This window comes from Microcaecilia unicolor, chromosome 1 (assembly GCF_901765095.1).
Source record: "Microcaecilia unicolor chromosome 1, aMicUni1.1, whole genome shotgun sequence".
In the NCBI taxonomy this organism is placed as follows: domain Eukaryota; kingdom Metazoa; phylum Chordata; class Amphibia; order Gymnophiona; family Siphonopidae; genus Microcaecilia; species Microcaecilia unicolor.
Genome location: NC_044031.1, coordinates 55,114,940 through 55,134,780, shown reverse-complemented (window position 1 = coordinate 55,134,780; position 19,841 = coordinate 55,114,940). Strand labels below are relative to the sequence as shown.

Here is a 19,841-nt window from a genome sequence, read left to right as displayed (position 1 = left end):
TGTAGAGAAGAATCCTAAAGTTCAGTCAAAATACCTAGAACTGAAAGAACAGGTATATATAGATAATTTTAAGAAAGCATGAGTGGAGGAGTGGCCTAGTGGTTAGAGCACCGGTCTTGCAATCCAGAGGTGGCGGGGTCAAATCCCACTGCTGCTGCTTGTGATCTTGGGCAAGTCACTTAACCCTCCATTTCCTCAGGTATAAACTTAGATTGTGAGCCCTCCTGGGACAGAAAAATATCTAGTGTACCTGAATGTAACTCACCTTGAGTTACTACTGAAAAAGGTGTGAGCAAAATCTAAATAAATAAATGATTTCTCCATGTTCTGGTTTTGTGTTAACAATAATCATGTAACTTTCTATTTATGTGAGTGTCATATGTTAAAATAGTATGTCTCAGGGCTTCTTGGCTTGCATTTGTACCTAGAAGGAACTGATTTGTTGTGATATGCCAGGGTGTATTTTAAGAATCCTCTAACGAGCTTTTCTATGTAAATAGCCTCCTAACATATTGATGGTTCATCCGGACAAAGAAGACATTAAAATCTGTGACTTTGGCTTTGCCCAAGAGCTGAGTGCATCTGAGCTGCAGTACAGCATATATGGCTCTCCTGAATTTGTTTCCCCAGAAGTCATCTCCCAGTTGCCGGTTTCAAAATCTTCTGATATCTGGTAAAAGCAATTTTTAAATAGAAAGCTTTAAACATCATTTAGGGGCCCTTTTACAAAGACATGCGTATTGGGCACGTGCCAAGTGGCAGTTGACGCACATAGGTCATTACCATCTGGTTATCGCGTGAGAGTTTACTGCTAGGTCAATGGCTGACAGTAAGGTCTCAGACCCCAAATGGATGTGTGGCAATTTTCATTTTGCCACACGTCCATTTTCAGCAAACATTTTAAGAAGGCATTTTTTACAGGTGTGCTGAAAAATGATTGTGTGCGCCCAAAACACGCGTCTACACTACCGCAGGTCATTTTTCAGCGTGCCTTTGTAATGTGATATAGTTAGGTTTTAACTGATGAACATCAATAAAACACCTCAATATGGTGTTTCCAATAGACAGTTGGTGGATTGTTCCCATGTTATGAATTGACATATTTAAGTTATTTATAATAGGAGACCCAATGCTTATTCTAGTCAGAAAAATGATAGATTGTTTAAGCGTACATTGAGGAGGCAATCTTCTAATATGTCTCCTGATTCTATTACCCTTGAGAATTTGGAGATCTCATGGTGTTTCGTAGGTTGGGAGTCCTCTCCCATTTTTTGGAAAAAAAAAGAGGGGTTAATAATAATAACGACAATTGTATCCCACACATACCAAAAAGTTCAATGTGGCTCACAAAAGAGTAAACGGGACCAATTCCAGGAATATTACAATAAACAATTAAAACAAAATTGAAACATAGCTATGTTGCATTAAAATTTTTCCTAAATAAGGTTTTCAATAATTTTGAAAGGCCATGTAGTCAGATTGCAATCTAAGCTCAATAGGTAGTTCATTCCAATGGGGGGGGGGGGGGGGGGGTAGAGGAGGTCAGCACTAGTTTATACATTTTGCCTCAGACCCACTAGTCTACTACCTACTAGTTTATTTATTTATTTATTTATTTATTTGTTTGTTTGTTTGTTGCATTTGTATCCCACATTTTCCCACCTCTTTGCAGGCTCAATGTGGCTTACAATACATCATGAATAGTAGAGATACATGAGAATTGAACATTTAGTATTACAGAAGGCTCTTGGGTAACATGATAGTGAAAAGCATGATATTAATATAATAAGCAAATAGTAAAGACAGTTCTGGGTATATGTGGAGGAGTTCATATTTGTTGGTCTTTGTGGTATGCCTTATTAAGGAGATGGGTCTTCAATAGTTTGCGGAAGTTAGTTAGTTCGTAGATCAATTTTAAGTTGCGCGGCAGCGCGTTCCAGAAATGTGTGCTCAAGTAAGAAAAGGTTGATGCGTGCATTAGTTTGTATTTTAGTCCTTTGCATTTGAGGAAATGAAGGTTGACGAATGTGCGGGATGATTTCTTAGCATTCCTAGGTGGTAAGTCTATCAGGTCTGACATGTAGGCTGGAGCATCTACATGAATGATTTTGTGGACCAGGATACATATTTTGAACGTGATGCGTTCCTTAAGAGGGAGCCAATGCAGTTTTTCTTGTAGGAGTTTAGCACTCTCATATTTTGTTTTACCAAATATGAGTCTAGCTGCTGTGTTCTGGGCTGTCTGAAGTTTCTTGAGTATTTGTTCATTGCAGCCAGCATAGAGTGCGTTGCAGTAGTCTAAATAACTAAGTACTATTGATTGTACCAGGCCTCGGAAGACAGTCCTTGGGAAGAAAGGTCTTATTCTTTTTAGTTTCCACATTGAGTGGAACATCTTCTTAGTTGTGTTTTTCGCGTGATTCTCAAGTGTTAGGTGTCGATCAATGGTGACTCCTAGAATTTTTAGAGTGTCCGAAATTGGAAGATTCGGTGTAGGTGTGTTAATGGTGGTGAATTTGTTCGTGTTATATTGAGAGGTGAGTATTAGGCATTGGGTTTTTTCTGCATTGAGTTTCAGCTGAAATGCGTCTGCCCATGAATGCATGATATGTAGACTTTGGTTGATGTCGTTGGAAATTTCCTTTAAATCTTGTTTAAATGGGATGTAGATCGTTACATCATCTGCGTATATGTATGGGTTGAGGTTTACTTTATTTATTTATTTATTTATTTATTTATTGCATTTGTATCCCGCATTTTCACACCCATTGGCAGGTTCAATGTGGCTTACATGATTCAAGAGTAAAATGATTACATTTGTTGTCGAACATGGTTACAATTTGAATAAAACAATGGGAGATTGTGTTGTCGAACATGGTTGCAATTTGAATAAAACAGTGAGAGATTGTGTAGGATTCATGGAGGGGCATAATCGAATGTGAACGCCCATCTCCATGGGCGCCTATATTGGAGAACGGGTACGCAAAGGGGTGGGACAGACCGTATTTTCGAAAAAGATGGGCGTCCATCTTTTGTTTCGATAATACGGTTTGTGCCGGGCAAATGCATCGCATTTGGGCAGATTTGAACTGGGCAGTATCGGTTTTTAGCGATAATGGAAACCGAAGGCGCCCAGCTCAAAAATGAACAAATCCAAGGCATTTGGTCATGGGGGGGCCAGGATTCATAGTGCACTGGTCCCCCTGACATGCCAGGACACCAACCGGACACCCTAGGGGGCACTTCTAAAAAGTTTTTAAAAAATTAAAATACCTCCCAGGTGCATAGCTCCCTTCCCTTGGGTCCTGAGCCCCCTAACCCCCCCCCCCCCCAAAACCCACTACCCACAACTCTACACCATTACCATAGCACTTATGGCTGAAGGGAGGCACCTACATGTGGGTACAGTGGGTTTTGGGGGCGGTTTGGAGCGCTCCCATTTAGCAGCACAAGTCTAACAGGTAGGGGGGGATGGGCCTGGGTCCACCTGCCTGAAGTCCACTGCACCCACTAACAACTGCTCCAGGGACCTGCATACTGCTGTGATGGAGCTGGGTATGACATTTGAGGCTGGCATACCGGTTGGAAAAAAAAGTTTTTAAAGTTCTTTTTTTTTGGGTGGGAGGGGGTTAGTGACCACTGGGGGAGTCAGGGGAGGTCATCCCCGATTCCCTCCGGTGGTTATCTGGGCAGTTGGGGCACATTTTGAGGACTTGTTCGTGATAAAAAAGGGTCCAAAAAAAGTGACTCAAATTCTCGCTTCTGGCACCCTTTTTTTTCCATTATTGGCCGAGTGTGCCCATCTCTCCTCGGCCGATAAACACGCCCCAGTCCCGCCTTCACCATGTCTCTGACACGCCCCTGTCAACTTTGTTCGTTCCCGCGGCAGAGTGCAGTTGGAGGCGCCCAAAATCGGCTTTCGATTATACCGATTTGGGCGCCCATGAGAGAAAGGCGCCCATCTCCCGATTTGGGTTGAAATATGGGCATCTTTCTCTTTCGAAAATAAGCTGGATAGTGGTTTAAGAAGATCATGGTAGAATTTGGGTAGGTTTATGAGTGGAACATGTGTCTTGATAATGACTGAGTAATGGAATTTAATTTTGTTTCAGAATAGTGTGCTGTGCGTATGTGATAGGTTAAGAAACAGAGTCTTGTGTCCTTTCTGTCCTTTGTAATGTTCATTGGTGATGTGATTCGGTAAACTGGTTAGTTATGTTGGGAAGAATTCTCTGAAAAGGTGGACCTTCAGTTGTTTTCTGAAGTTAAGATAGTTGTCCTTGAGTTTCAGATCTTTTGATAGTGTTTTTCAGACCTTTGTGCCAATATAGGAGAAGCTGGATGCGTAAGTTGATTTGTATTTGATGCCTTTGCATCTTGGGAAGAGAAGGGTTAGGTAAGATCTCACTGATCTATTTGCGTTCCGAATTGGTAGGTCTATTAGGTTGATCATATACTTCAGTGATTGCCCCAAAATTATTCTGTAAACCAGGGAGCAGATTTTGAAGGTAATGTGAGCCTTAATCGGTTGCCAGAGTAGTTTTTGCAGAAAGGGTTTGGCGCTTTCAGATTGGGTTTTTTTTTCCAGAAATGAGTCTGGCTGCTGTGTTTTGTGTTGTTTGTAATTTTTTTATTATTTGGTCTTTGCGTCCAGCATAGATCCATTTGCAGTAATCCACATGGGCCAGAACTGTGGTTTGGATCATGTTACAGAAGATATCTCTTGGGAAGTATTGTTTAATGTGTTTTGAGTTTCCACATTGTGTGGAACATTTTCTTTGTGGTGGCATTGGCCTGGTTTTCTAGAGATAGCTTGAGGTCCACCATGATGCCTAGAATTTTCAGGTTGTTTGAGATTGGGAGAGATGAACCTAGGGCGTTGATGTTAGTGAAATGCTCAGGGTTGTGCAGAGATGAGAGTATTAAGCAATGTGTTTTTCCCAGTTTAGTTTTAACTTGAAGGCTGATGCCCAGGACTCCATAGTGTTAATGCCATTTATGATGTCAGAGGTGATTTCTGATGGGTTGTTTTTGACGGGGATATAAATTGTGACATCGTCAGCATATATGAAGAGATTGATTCCTTGTTTGGATAGGGACCTGGCTAGTGGAATAATCATTAGGTTGAATAATATGAGTGAAAGTGGTGAGCCTTGAGGACCTCCACATTCTGCTTTCCAGGGTGGGGAGATTACTGAATTTGACTTTACTTGGTACAACCTGGTGGTCAGGAATCCCTTAATCCATGAGAGTATCTTCCCTCCAATTCCTAATTTGTCAAGTATTCTTAGTAGAATTCGGTGATAGGATGCTTCTGCCTATTGAGATTTCATGTTTGAATTTGGTCAGCAGTGTGAGCAGCACCGTTTCAGTGCTATGGTTGGATTGTTCAGTAACTTGTATAGTTTCTTCGTGTCCTTATAGTCAAGGACTATTTGTCTTATTTTGTATTTGTAGCTCTTTTGTGTTTCTTTCCATGAGGTTATTGTTTGTTCATTTTTGTTTTTTCTCCACGTTCATTCATGTCTTCTACATTGTGTCTTTAGTTCTTTTAGTTCTTCATTATTCCATGGGATTATGTTGTGGTATTGTGAGGTTTTGGTTCTTATGGGTGCTATTTCATCTAGGATAGTGATGCATCTTTTGTCCCATTCTATGAGATATTCCATGAAGTCGGGTGGTGATGACCACTGATTTTCATATGATGTAGTGTCGACTTTCCGTCTTGTTTTGTATGAGGTTCGGCTTTGTGTTTGTCGAGTTCCTTTTATCTTCCAGTAGAGGGTCATATTTAGTCAGTAGTGAATGGAGTTTCTGACCATTTTTGATTCTATATTAAGAAGTTCTGGTCATCCAAGAATTTGTGTGCTAGAAGATCTAATGCATGACCTTTCACATGGGTTGAGTTTACCTGCGGTCTTTGGAATTCCCATGTCCTGCGCTGGAATCCGGTGGGGTGTCGGTCCGGTCTGAATGACCGCTCCTTTGGAGCTAATTATAGCCAGGCTCCGTCTCATCCGATGGGTCAGTATGATGAGTCCGAGCTCCACGGAGGTCGCTGGCTGGCCCTTCAGCCCCACATGGTCGCTGGCCTTGGGCCTGTGGTTTAACTCCAATGGGGGATTGGATGTAGGTCTGGTCTGGTGCCAGAAGTTATTTGGGGGGCTCTGCATCAATCTCTTTCTGGCAGGTGTCGGGATTTTGCATATTAAATCATGCAAAAATGCTTTCATTTTTATATTTTTCCATATTTGCCAGTGTTTTTTACATTTTTATTTGTGAATCATAGTTTGCAAATATTTTTTATAACTTACTACATTAGCCTGTTGATCCACATCCTGTCATCCCAAAACTTACATTGTTGTTCAATATTAACCAGAATGCAGTAATTTAAGTCTGGTTACACAAAGTTGTTAGGGAAATCATGAAATACAGTATATGCTGGATACATTCCGAAGACAAAAAATAGTGTACATTCATCTTTTGCACCAGGTCAAAGCACTGATCAGTTATTTTTTCTATCAATTTTAACTGAAGAAATTATTTTGTGTTAATATTAGGACATAGAACACAAGATGATAGTGGAGGGCTTCTTCTCATTTTACTAACATTCTTTGTGTCCCTTTTCTCTAGGGCTATTGGAGTCATCGGCTACTTAAGGTAAGGACATCAACATCCATTTGCCCTTTTCTTTGAATATATAACCCATGAAGTTCACGTACAGAGTCATCTCTGGATACATTTTGTGTTAGTCCCATGAAATGTATCCTGAATTGCATAGAATCCAGTTTCTTCCAGGACTAAAACAGTTCCTAGAACTCTGTTCTAAAACATTTTGCTTTGTGATAAACTCTTTTAACGTGACCAAATGTCAAATAATAGCTTTTATTTTTAACCCTGTCTTCACCTATTACGCAGCCCTCTGTTTCCTCCCAACACCAACAGCTTTCTGTGTTTTTCAACCAATGAGCAGTGTTGCCATATAAAAAAAAAAATTCCCACACAAAACAGCCCAAAACTCGCCCAAAAACCGCACACACCCCACCCCCGACGTCATCACCCCCGCCCCTTCCGTCATCACCCCCACCCCCGCCGTCATCAACCCCGCCCCTTCCGTCATCACCCCGCCGTCATCGCCCCGCCCCCACCGTCATCGCCCCGCCCAAAACGTCGGCAAACCCAGCCCAAAACGTCGGCAAACCCCGCCTCTGTCGCCATTAGCCCCACCCCCCACCGGCCGAAAAACCGTCCCAAAACCCGCACAAAAAAAAAACAAAACCAGCCCAAAAAACCGCAACCCGCCACGGGCAAAAGTTTCCCGCGGCGGGTTGTGGAAAACCGCCCATCTGGCAACCGTGCCAATGAGTGTTCCAAGCCTCAGTTTGGTGTTCCAGCTGCCTCTCTGAGCATTCCAAGCCTCATTCTGCTGCTCCAATTGTCTCTCTCACTGCATTCCAAGCCTCATTCTGGAGTCACTAGAGATTTTGACTACACTCCTGCAGTAATCCCACTGCAACTTCTTCCATCCCTGCCAGAATCCCACAATCCCCATTTCCGTGCAGCTCTCTACTCTAACTCCTTAGTTAACCTATTGTATCTTGTTTCTTTGTTCCTTAATAATCTCAGTCTGACCTGCACATCCCCATTTGCTGGAGAAAATGACAGAGCAACCCTCCTAAATGTGCAGGAAGGGAAGATTTCCTGGGATAACCCTGATTTTGTTAAGCTAAGTGAAGACGCCCAAGACTTTGTGAAAAAGATCTTACAGCTATCTCCTGAGTAAGTGCATTATGGGGGTAATTTTATAACTCCAAATGTTGATTTTACAATGCCAAGTTACAGTTGTGCAAACCAACAGAATGTCCATATGGCAAGGGGACACATTTTGGTCTGGACTAAAAAGTGGCTTACACTTGGACGACTATGTCCTATTCATTCCCCAGTTCAGAAGGGGAAAGAACTTCCATGTCCACAAACATGGACGTTGGTATACAAACCTGCTCCTCGGAACATCCAGGTCACAAAAAGGTGCCCAGATTGAGCAGCACTTCACTTGAGGGAATGGATATGGGTCACCCTATAATTCTCATGTTGTTGTCATTCTCCCCAAAATAGAAACTAGCAAAAAATAAATGGGGCAGTGTCTCGGCTCCGGAAACCTGGACATTCATAGTATGAAAATGGCTGATACAAAGGTTGATGATCCAGCACATAGTTTTTTGTGGCCATTTTAGAACATGTATTAATTGCTCTCACCAGATTAAGAATTTCTTATATATGAGGTATAGTGGATATTCAACAGTATCACTTATGAGCTATTGCATTTTCATAAGATTTTATACACCATCATCGCCATTGGTGCAATGTCTCTACCAAAATCAATAGACTTTGGAGCTCATTTGGAGTGGAGGATTGGCCTAGTGGTTAGAGCACCGGTCTTGATATCCAGAAGTGGCTAGTTCAAATCCTACTGCTGCTCCTTGTGATCTTTGGCAAGTCACTTAACCCTCCATTGCCTCAGGTACAAACTTAGATTGTGAGCTTTCCAGGGACAACTCACCCAATATAATACAATGCTTCAAGTCTGCAAACACCTTGAGCTACTACTGATACTGAAAAAAGTGTAAGCAAATCAAATAAATAAAAAGACATCAACAAAATATCATGAAGGAATTGACATACTGCCTTTCACAACTACTTTCAAAGCAATTTACAGGTATTAAGTGACTTGCTCAGAGTCAGAAGGAGTTGCAGTGGGAGTTGAACCCAATTCCTCAGAATCAAAGTTCACTGCACTAACCACTAGGCTACTCCTTCACTTGATGGCAGAAGGAAGTTTTTCTCTGAAAAAGTCCAAATTGTGATTTTCAACAACCTGATTCTAGACATTTGACTCCACAGTTTTTCCAAATTTCAGTGGGGTATGATGAGGGAGTGTTTTGGGCAAGACCTGGATGGGACATAGACAATAATGGGAAAAAAATGAAAACATCTAGGGCCAAAACTAAGACATTTTTGACTAGACCTGTTTCAGTCATGACTAAGTGACCAAAAGGTGCCCTAAATGACCATGGGGTTCATTTTCAAAGCACTTAGACTTACAAAGTTCCATAGTAACCTATAGAACTTTGTAAGTCTAAGTGCTTTGAAAATACGCTTCCAAGTGACCACTGGAGGGATTAAGCCATAGCCCCTCCTTACTCCCCTCAGTGATCATTAACCTTCTCCCAGCCCCCTGAGATGTGACAGTGACAGTACATACCAGGCTCTGTGACAGCTTCACATATGATGGCCATTCCTATCAGTGCGGCAAGCAGGTTCCAGGAGTAGCCTAGTAGTCAGTGCAGTGGACTGTAGAGAAGGGGACCCAGGCTCATATCCCACTCTAACTGGTACACTTGTGATGGAACATGTGAGCCCTCCAAAATACACTAAATATTTACTGTACCTACATATAGGTGACACCTGCAAGCTTGAGCACTACTGTAGTGGTGTACAGTGAGATATACAGTAGGTATTTTTCTGCTCCTGGAGGACTCCACATAAAAGGTCCCAGGTATACATCTCACCATAATCCCCTTATATCGTATAGTAAATCCACTGCAGTGCTTTCTAGGCTGCCCCACTACTCTGCAGGGATGTCTGTGTGGGCAGTCTACTAAGAATGATGGCCCCTAGACATCCCAATGACTGGTTTTGGGGCATTTGTCTCTTGAACATTTTATTTTCCAAAATGGTCCCAAAAGAAAAATGCACTGAACACAAATTGTCTAGGAAGAAGGTTATTTTTGAACCAAAAAGAGAGAAGTTTGTCAGGTTCCAAAATGGCTATGTTCATCAGTCAAGGAGGAGTGGCCTAGTGGTTAGGGTGGTGGACTTTGGTCATGGGGAACTGAGGAACTGAGTTTGATTCCCACTTCAGGCACAGGCAGCTCCTTGTGACTCTGGGCAAGTCACTTAACCCTCCATTGCCCCATGTAAGCCACATTGAGCCTGCCATGAGTGGGAAAGTGTGGGGTACAAATGTAATAAAAATATAAAATATCCAAAATTGGGCTTAGATATTTTATTGAAAATGCCCCTCCACATGTTTTACTCTTCTTAATTGAAAATTGAAAATTCAGATACTTATCTTTCAATGAAAAGTTGGCATTGGGGACTATGATCCGACATGAATCATGTTTCACATAAAGCTGTTTCAAGGAGTGTCCCTTGCAAAAATAAAAATCTATTTAAAACTGTTCTTGTAATAACATCTATATTTTTTTGCTTTCATCTAAAAAAACTGTATTTGAACTAATTACTCCCAAATGTTTGCTTTGAATTGTCAAACTGCCCGATATACCTGTATTTCATACCTTTATTCCATGCTATTTAAGATGGCGATGACATTTTTTCCTTTTATTTATATCAGGTGATTCTGGTCACTTGATATAGCTAAACCAATCATGGTCAAAACCAGTTTTATCCACTTTATTTCTGCATTAAGACCATGAAGAATCATAGTATCAAGAAATAAATCCTTCTCTGTTCTTTATAATTCAATATTCTCTCATAGTGGCCACACTCACACCATTCTATTACTTTGTCAATAACCCGCCATTGAATATCGTCAACTGTATGCTGCTTATCATGCCAATGATGAACTAAAGAAGCTTGGAGATTAACAGTAGTAATTCAAGATTTATGTTCATTTAAGTGCAGTCAGATCTCTTGGCTACTGTGGCCAACATACACTATATTACATAGACATATAATAATATATACTACATTAAAACTTGTGCATGGTGTGTTTGTTTTTGCTTTTATGATATGTTTTGTTTGCAGATCAGTCCAATCAGTCCCCCAGCCACGAGTCGTAACTGCCTGTACCTATCGTTTCTCCCTCCATGATATATCTCTGTACTGACAGATGTTCTCTTATATTTCTCCCTCTCTGATATGCCATAATGGGGGGGGCTCTATAAAAATATCAGAATATAATTGCCTAACATGCCCATGTTTCCTAACTGATTAAGCAACTGTAAGATGTTGCCTGTTAATGCAAACTTCAAGGAGATCCCGGATGTCTGCATTAAGGGAAATCAGCAAGTCACAATGGCCTTGAAAAATAGGATGTTAAACTCTAAGGAGGCAAGTTTTCTAGTCCAGGAGTATCTTAGGACTTCGAAAATATATTTTGTTCCCAAGGTTCATAGGAATCTGAAAAACCCATGGGGATGATTCATTGTGTCCACACAAAATTCGGTATTAGAGCCATAACATAGGCATTTCCACTCTCCCATCTTCCTTGGGCTGAATAAGTGAAGTAACAATCAAAATAAAGACAAAAAAACAAATGGTTTGTGTCAAACATCTGGTTGCAGCTTTGTTATCTTCCAATTAAAACTCTTTTATTAATCTTACCAAAAGACCCAGCCAAAACCCAAAGAACCATTTTCAACTTTTAAGCGTTATAACAGTATATAATAGTTAAGAATTTTACCAGTTAGGCAGTAATGAACTGAACTTAAAATATACTGTAACGCCAAACCCTGTTCTTGTCATCCAAGGGCTCATGGTGGTACGACATGTGACCTCACTGCTTCCTCCCCAAGCCCATCAACTTCAAAAATACACAAACCCCCAGATTCCATATAGTGCAACTCAGTGCCGTAGCGAGGGCAGCTGACACCCGGGGCAGGTCGCCGCTGCGCACCCCCCCCTCGGGTGCAGTACGGCGCACCCTCCCCCCTCCGGAGTGCACCCCCCCCCGGAGCACGTACTTACGAGGGAAAGCGGTGAGGGATGGGCGGGAGGGCCGAACTGCCCCGAGAGCATGTCGCTTGGAGCTGCGTCGGCTCCGCTGGTTCCCTGCTCTCTCTGCCCCGGAACAGGAAGTAACCTTCAGTTGCAAGTGCAATTCAAGTGATTTTCTGTACTGCACATGCAACTTAATTATCTTAACAAGCCAATCAGTGCCAATAATTGCCAATTAACAAGCAATTATCAACACTAATTGTCTTTAATTAGAATTTACTTGCACAAGTTGCTAAGTGTATTAGCAACTTGTATTCTATAAAGTGATGCACATAAATTCTAGTGCATGCTGCCAAAAAGAGGGCATGGCCATGGACGTGGAATGGGCATTACTAAAAATTTTGTGTTACAGAATACACCTGCTCTGCCCCTAACTTAGTCACTGGCATTTACATCAAGTTTTATTTGACGTAAAGTCCTGTGACTAGATTTAGTCATGTGGATGGGCCCTAGGCATATTTATAAACCGAGCCTAAGTTAGGCAGTTTTATAGAATATGCCTAGGTCTAATTTTTTTCGACATTGATTTTCACTGCATCATATATAGAATCTAGCCCAAAATGCCCCCCAATGAGTACTATTCAAAGTGGTAAGTCCAGAACTTTTCCACCACAAGCAGTGACAATTTTAGTCACCACTCCCCGAAAGCTACAGGCCAGAAATATGAGACATAAGCCTCAAGGATATCTTGGATAGAGGGCAAAAATATGGCCAAATCAATCTCTGAAAGATGTACACCATGTACAGACTATCTGTTGTCAACAAATCATGAATCAAAACTAATTCCTCCAATTTCCTAACAAATCGGGACACCTCTACGTTCACCCTCTTAGGTAATTTCTTGATGGCTTTGTCACATTTTATATCCTTCCAATCCAACCTGGGAATAATCTGTGACTATATAAAAGAAGTAAAAGAAAAATAACAGTGAGCTACCAGTTGGGCTCTCTTCATTCTTCTAATCAACTCAACACTCTTAATATAACAGAAGTTATTGCTACCAAGATGAATGGGACTTGATATATCGCCTTTCTGTGGTTGAATGAGAAAGAAAGCAGGTGAAGAGAACTACAGGCTCAAAGCAGCAAAGGTAATAACTGCTCCAAGTGCATGCCACACAATCCAAGCCAGCAGATCCTCACTCTTAAACGAGCCAGTTTCAGATGAAGGCCCCAACAGGGTTGCTGTGCTCTCTTCTGCACCCAAAATATGAATGAGTGTCCACATAACTCAGACCATGATTGCTGGAGGAAATACATAATGTTCCTGGAATAGAAACTGACAGAATAGATAATTAACAAGATAACACAAGAAAACATCTCACACCCACACATACCCTTTAAATCTATCTGACTGCCAGCGACCCTCCACTTTTAATCAGTAAAGATGAGGTACCCGAAACAGCTGTGGAATTCACTGCCCCTATCCTAAAAGAATGAGTTCCATAGCTCATAGGATTGAACCATGCCTCTCAAACACCATTGAAAAGCTGCAGCAAATTGAAATCTGGTCAATAGAGTTAAATCTTGATGTGCCAGCCAAAATAATGTGGCAGCTGACCTTACCAACCCAAAATTCCATGCACAGTGCCATGGACAAGTAAGCAGGCCAGGTACCTTGTGTAAAACTACCCATGTACCCTTCCCAAGTTGGTCAGTCCTAGACCACTGCAGACGTAAGTGTACCTGCCTAGATGCAAACCCTACACCTGTGGTGAATAAACCCCAGAGACCAACGTCATGTTTACTGGCTGACTCGAAAAGCAACATAAAATGCCAAAGAATAAGCAGAACAAAAAAGCAACATTTCATAATCTGATGAACACATCATAGGCAAAATATTCAGCAAGCATTCCATTTGGTTGAATAAAAGAAACAAACACATCCATAGGGGACCAGGAGAATTCCCGATAGTCATGTAATCTGCAAGTACGACCTACAAGTATTGATGCATCATTTGCTGGAGCGGGGTTATCTTAAATTAGTCATCGGACATGCATTTTAGTGAGCATAATTTGGACAGCAAGATTGCTGCTGTAGGAGAGGTCTCCAACCACTCAGAAAGCACATACATTACTGGTGCCATTTTCCACTATTTCAAAATTATTTGTTCAATCAGTTATGAAACATTTTTACAGAGCACCCCATCATGGCATATCAGAGAGGGAGAAATATAGTGGAGCATCTGTACATCTATCAGTTCAGAGATATATAATTGAGGGAGCAACAATAGACACAGGCAGTCACAACCCACATGGCTGATGTCAACGGCGGCGTCGTACAATTGTAGGGGCTGATTTGATCCGCAAACAAAACGTGTCATAAAAACAAAACATCATGTGCAAGTTTTAATGTAGTATATATTATGATATTATATGACCATGTAATATAGTATATGTTGGCTACAGTAGCCGAGCAATCAAATTGCGCTTAAATGAACATAAATCATGAATTGCTACTGTTAATCTCCAGGCTCCTTTAGTCCATCATTGGCAAGATAACCAATACACAGTTGATGATATTCAATGGTGGGTTGTTGACCACGTCATAGAGCAGAGATGGATTTATTTGCTTAATACTATGATTCCTTATGGCCTTAATGCAGAATTAGAGTGGATAACACTGGTTTAAACCGAAGGGCTTCGTGATTGATGTAGTTGTATGAAGTGACCAGAGTCACAGGATATAAATAAAAGGAAAAATGTTGTTGCCATCATGACAAATAATGCAGGACTGTCAACATGGCACGGCTGATGAAATAGAGATTTGCCAGGTAGTTTGACAATTCAATGTAAAATTTTGGGAGTAATTAGTTCAAATAAAGTTTTCTTTTTAGAGGCATAAAATATAGGTGTTATTACAAAAGCATTGTAACTAGATGTTTATTTTGTGCAGGGGACACTCCTTGACACAACTTTATATGAAACATGATTCATGTTGGATCACAGTCCCCAATTCCGACTTTTCATTGAAAGATGAATATCTGCATTTTTAACTGTAAAGTTCATTTAAGAAGATTAAAACATAAAATCTATTGATTTTGATGGACATTTTGGACCAGTGACGACGGTGGTGTGTAAAATCTTATAAAAGTGCAATAGCTTATAAGTGACACCGCTGAAAGTCCACTATACCTCATATATAAGAAATTCTTTTGAGAGTAATTATTACATGGTATTTTGAGTTCTTCTTGCGAGCTGGACAATTATTGAACTTTTTAGAACATGGTCATTCATGTTGCTGTCCCAGTTCCGGTTTTACTTTGGATGGTCCGGTTTGTTTAACGATTCTTCATTCTGGATAAACTCAGCTTCTCTCAGTGATGCACTGACTTGAATGTTCCAATCTGGGCTTGAGCTACCTTTCTAAAATGCTGTTCCACATATTCTACAGAGGGATCATAATTCTTTTCTTTTTTTTAACTGGTAAAATAATTAACTAAGAACATTTTTCTGCTAACATTGTAACTTTGAAAGAAGCCAAAAAGCAAAATGAAATGAATGCTCTCATGCCATCTAAAATGAATTAGCACCCTCATGCTGGCTTGTTCCAGTCAGGGCCACCGAGAGACTGAACCAGGCCCGGAGCAGGGCTGCCACCACCGGGTCCAGGGCAGGGCTGTCGCCCCCACCTCCCCCAACATGGTCGCCACCGCTGCCACCCCCCTCCCCAGATCGCTGCCACAATTCAAAATTTCAAATACCTTGGCTGGCAGGAATCCTGAGGCCCCACCAGCAGAAGATGTCTTCCTCCAGTGCTGACTCTTCAGTCTATCAATTGCCTGCCCCTGCGGCTGCTTTTTCTCTCAGAGCATGCTTGGTTTCAAAACCGAGCATGCGCACCTGAGAGGAAAAGCGGCCACTCAGCAAGCAATGAGCAGAAGAACAGTGCTGGAGGAAGACCTGCAGTATCTGCTCCTCCGGGTCCTCCCCAGCCTCCAAGGGGGGCCCGGTGCTGGAGTTTTCTCTTTCCTGCTCCTGTCGGGATACGATCACTTGGGTCCCGTCAGGAACAGAAGAGAGAGAGAGAGAGACCCCAGCGCCAGGCCTCTCTTGGAAGCCTGGGCCCGGGGAATTTTGCCCCCCCCCCCCCCCCCCCCTTCTCAGCATCCCTGGTTCCAGTACTGAGTCTTAATGTGCAAACTCTAGAAAACTGAATTGACTGGGCAAACCCAAGACACTAAAGGGGGAAATTATCAACGTGGGTGCTGTTATGATGTGTTACTTTACTGTTAACCCCAGTTATTAGTAACTGGGTCTTATTGCATAAAATGGGACCTGTACTAAAACAGCACAAGTTGGTGGTAAATTAACATATCTCAGGGGGAAGTTGTCAATGTGAACTACCGTTAAGATGTGCTATTCTATTGTTAGCACCATGTAATTTGCAACCAGGTCTCATTGCATAAAATGGGACCTGTGCTAAAATAGTATGAGTTAGTGGTAAACTAATATATCTTAACAGTAGCCCACAACTTCTCCCTATTGTAATAATAATAAAATGCAATGCCTTTATTTTCACACTGAGGGTAAAACAGTTGGAAGAACTCTTGGCAAGCAATGTTTGCTGCTTTAGCAAGTTGCATTCCTCTTTTTGTACCTATACATAAATGGTCTGAAATGCTATGGTATGACAGAGCAGATAAAAGCACAGGAAGCCTTTTTGAAGTGACCAGAAGTCCATATTTCCACTGATCTGACCATAGCTATGTTACTGGCTGCAACTTGGGTTAATATTTGATGTTTTCTTCTTTTTAGAGCCAGACCTAGTGCTTTGGAATGCCTCTCCCATAGCTGGTTCCAGGTGAGTTAATATCCTTTCCCTTTTATACCTCTGGTATACTATCCAAAATCTCCCTGTGCCCAAGTAGCAATTTTCAGCATAAAATTGACAGAAGACTCGACAGTGGAGCTGCCAGGTTCTTGTTGTAACTGGCTGGCTACGTTTCTAGAGAGCTGTATCTTCAGACCTGGTGCCCAGTAACAAGAGCACATTCCTGATAAGTTAATATTATCTAGTCAAACATTAGGTGAGTCTAGAAATGATGACTAATCTCACTTGCTCATAGCGGTGAGACCCACAGTTGTTTGACCTACTCTATTCCACCTGTTCTTAAATTCAGGCCTTCAGGCTGCAGAACAGGTCTGGTTTCCAGGATGCCTACAATGGAAAGTCATGAACTAGCTCTGCGTTTGGGTTAAGAATCGATTAAACTGCTAACTCTGCTGAAAATAAAGCAGACTTTTTCACCCCTTGATCTACCCACTTCATCTTCCCTCTGCTCCTGGTTATGCATGGGATAGACATGTACCAGTGAGTGAGGCATTATACTGATATCAGTGGCATTGCATTGCATTCTCTGCCCTTGTCTTGTCTTTCCTCCCATCTCCTTTTTTCATCTTTCTTGATGCTTCCCTTTTCCTGCTACTCTGCCCCCTCTTTCCACTTCCTTCCTCTTCCTTGCTCATTCCCTCTTCCCCCATTCCTTTCCCTTCCCTCTTTACTAGTACTACTAATCATTTCTATAGCGCTACTAGATGTACGCAGCACTGTACACATTATATACAGGTACTTTCTGTGTCCCTAGAGGGCTCACAATCTAAGTTTTTGTACCTGGGGCAATGGAGGGTTAAGTGACTTGCCCAAGGTCACAAGGAGCTGCAGTGGGAATCAAACCCATGTTGCCAGGATCAAAGCCCGCTCTCACACACATACAAGGCACAGCTGTAACTGCTTCATCTGACTGTCCCATATTCAAAGAGCTGGTAAGCAGGTAAGGTAGCCTGTGGAGGTTACTTTTATAATGAGGGCCTAGGTTGGAAGTCTAATTAGCTGCCCGTTTTCTCTCTGTTTGCCAGGAAAACTCATTCTTAAAATTCAAGAAGGCCATAAAAACTGCTTGTTTGAACTTGCTTTTGATGAGAATGCCAGAGCGGAGAGATAATGAGGTAGATATTCAGCCGACAGCAATCAGAGTTTTATGCGGCTCAATTTGTCTAGTTAACTTAGGTGGTTATCGGCACTTAACTGCATAAGTGCTGTCTCCGCCACAGGACCATCCACTAGCAGTTAGTGCTGATATTCCGCAGCACTAATGGATTAAGTCCTAATGAATATTAGTGGATAGCTGAGTACAGGACAGGCGATTTAACTGGGCAAGGATCTGCTCCTAGTTAGACTGTAAAGGAGGTAAAACAAGGACTGAATGATTGCAGAAGTTTGCAGGGAGAACATCATCAAGGTGAATGAGAAGAAAAATGAGTACAAAACTGAACAATTGGAAACTTGTTTGGTTAACTGGAAATACAAGGCCTTAAATGGACCATATCAACGTTTAGAATAACGTGGACAGCACCAGACAATGGCTGTGGCTGGATACCCTCAAGGAGGAGACAGAAGGATTAATTTTTGCAGCTCAGGAACAAGCTATACAAACTAACTGCATGAAGGTGAATATTCCACATATTTTGACTAATAGCAAATGTAAGGCTCCTTATTCCAAGCAGCAGTAAATGGGGCCCTTCAGTGGTGTCGGTGCATGGATATGCCACACGTTGAAGCTGCTTTTTACTGCCGTAGGTAAAAGGCAAAAGGCTTTTTTATGAAAGGGAGGGAAATGGCTGTGCGCTAATCAAAGGCATTGGTGTGCAGCCTTTTCTTGGAGGAGCCCTTACCGCCTTCTATTTAGGAGGCGGTAAGAGCTCCAGTGGTAGCCAGTTGATAACTGGGCAATGTGTGGTGCTGCCCCATTGCCACAGAGTGTGCGCCTACCGCTCAAACAACAAAAAAATGTGGTGCTCGGTGGGGGCCGCAGCTTCCACTCGGTTCACCTGTAAGCCCAGCAGTAGAGCCGAATTACTCCGTGGTAGGCTTGCCACACTTCTGTAAAAGGACCTAGTAATGAGAGAGATGAAAGTACTGACCACTTGTTTAGTGGATGTAGCAAAATTGTCTAAACTGACTATAAACAACATCACAATAAGGTAGCCACAACGATCCACTGGAGCTTGTAAAAGAAGTACAACTTTAGAGTCAACAAATACTGGTATGTTCGTGGTTCGTGTATATGCTGTAGTGTTCCATTTTTGTCTTTGTCTTTTTATTTTTGTTGTTTTATGTTATGGTTTTCCTCCATAAGGTTTTGTGTGTTTCTGTTTTGTTTTTCTTTTATGTTCTCTCTACTTTCCTACAGCTCGTCATTGAACCATGGCCGTGGTTGTTTTTTTGTTTCTTGTTTTTGTTTTGAGTGGTGGTGCTATTTTGTTCAGCGCATTTTCACTTGCTTCATCCCAGTTTCTCATGATATGGTTGTTGTTGGGTGGGATTTTGTTCTGTTCATCTAGTGCTGTTGTCCATAATGTGTGTTGGTCTACCTTTCCTCTTGTTGTGAAGGTGTGTGGTGGGTTGTGTTTTCTTTTCGTATTGGTTTTTTTTTTCCATTGTAGTGTGAATGTAAGTTTTTTTGTGGTCTGACCATATTATTTCTTCCCATTTGCTGTTTTCTATTATGTGGTGGTGGTGGTTGTTGTTGCCTGAGAGTCTGTGGGCTAGTATGTCTATTGAGTGGCCTTTTGTATGGGATGATGTGATTGGTGTTGTTTTGAAATTCCATTGGTTTAGGAAATCCATCAGACTTCTGGTGGTGTGGTCGTGCTGTTTTTCTAGATGAAGGTTGATATTTTCTGTTAGTAGGACCTCTGTTTGGTTTGTGCAGATGTTTGATATGAACTCTAGGATGTCCTCCTGGGCAGCTGACTAGCTTCCCGGGGAATGGTAGAGCAGCATGATGATGGTTGACCTTTTAGCGTGGGGTCTGTAATTTTGTATGCCAGGATTTCGAGTGTTGTGGATGTGTGTTTAGCATTGAGTTATGCTGTGAAGGAGGATTTGTGTATTAGTGAGATGCTGCCTCCTTTCTTTTTGGTTCTGTTGAGGTGCATCATTTTGTATCCTGGTGGACATATGTCAAGTAGTATTGGATCGTCCCTGAGACGTAGCCATGTTTCTGTTATGCACAGTAATCCTAATCATTCTGTTTCTATC

The 19,841-nt window shown here is 41.8% G+C and overlaps 1 protein-coding gene across 1 annotated transcript in view; it reads left to right on the top strand.

The window, feature by feature from the left end:
- Positions 1-19,841, top strand: part of OBSCN (obscurin, cytoskeletal calmodulin and titin-interacting RhoGEF) — a 472,877-nt gene that overhangs the window by 398,445 nt on the left and 54,591 nt on the right. Inside the window, exons 81-84 of the mRNA XM_030197417.1 lie at positions 501-673; positions 6,634-6,660; positions 7,627-7,779; positions 16,556-16,601. Of these exons, the coding sequence (XP_030053277.1) occupies positions 501-673; positions 6,634-6,660; positions 7,627-7,779; positions 16,556-16,601 (399 nt within the window). The remainder of the gene's footprint in view (positions 1-500; positions 674-6,633; positions 6,661-7,626; positions 7,780-16,555; positions 16,602-19,841) is intronic.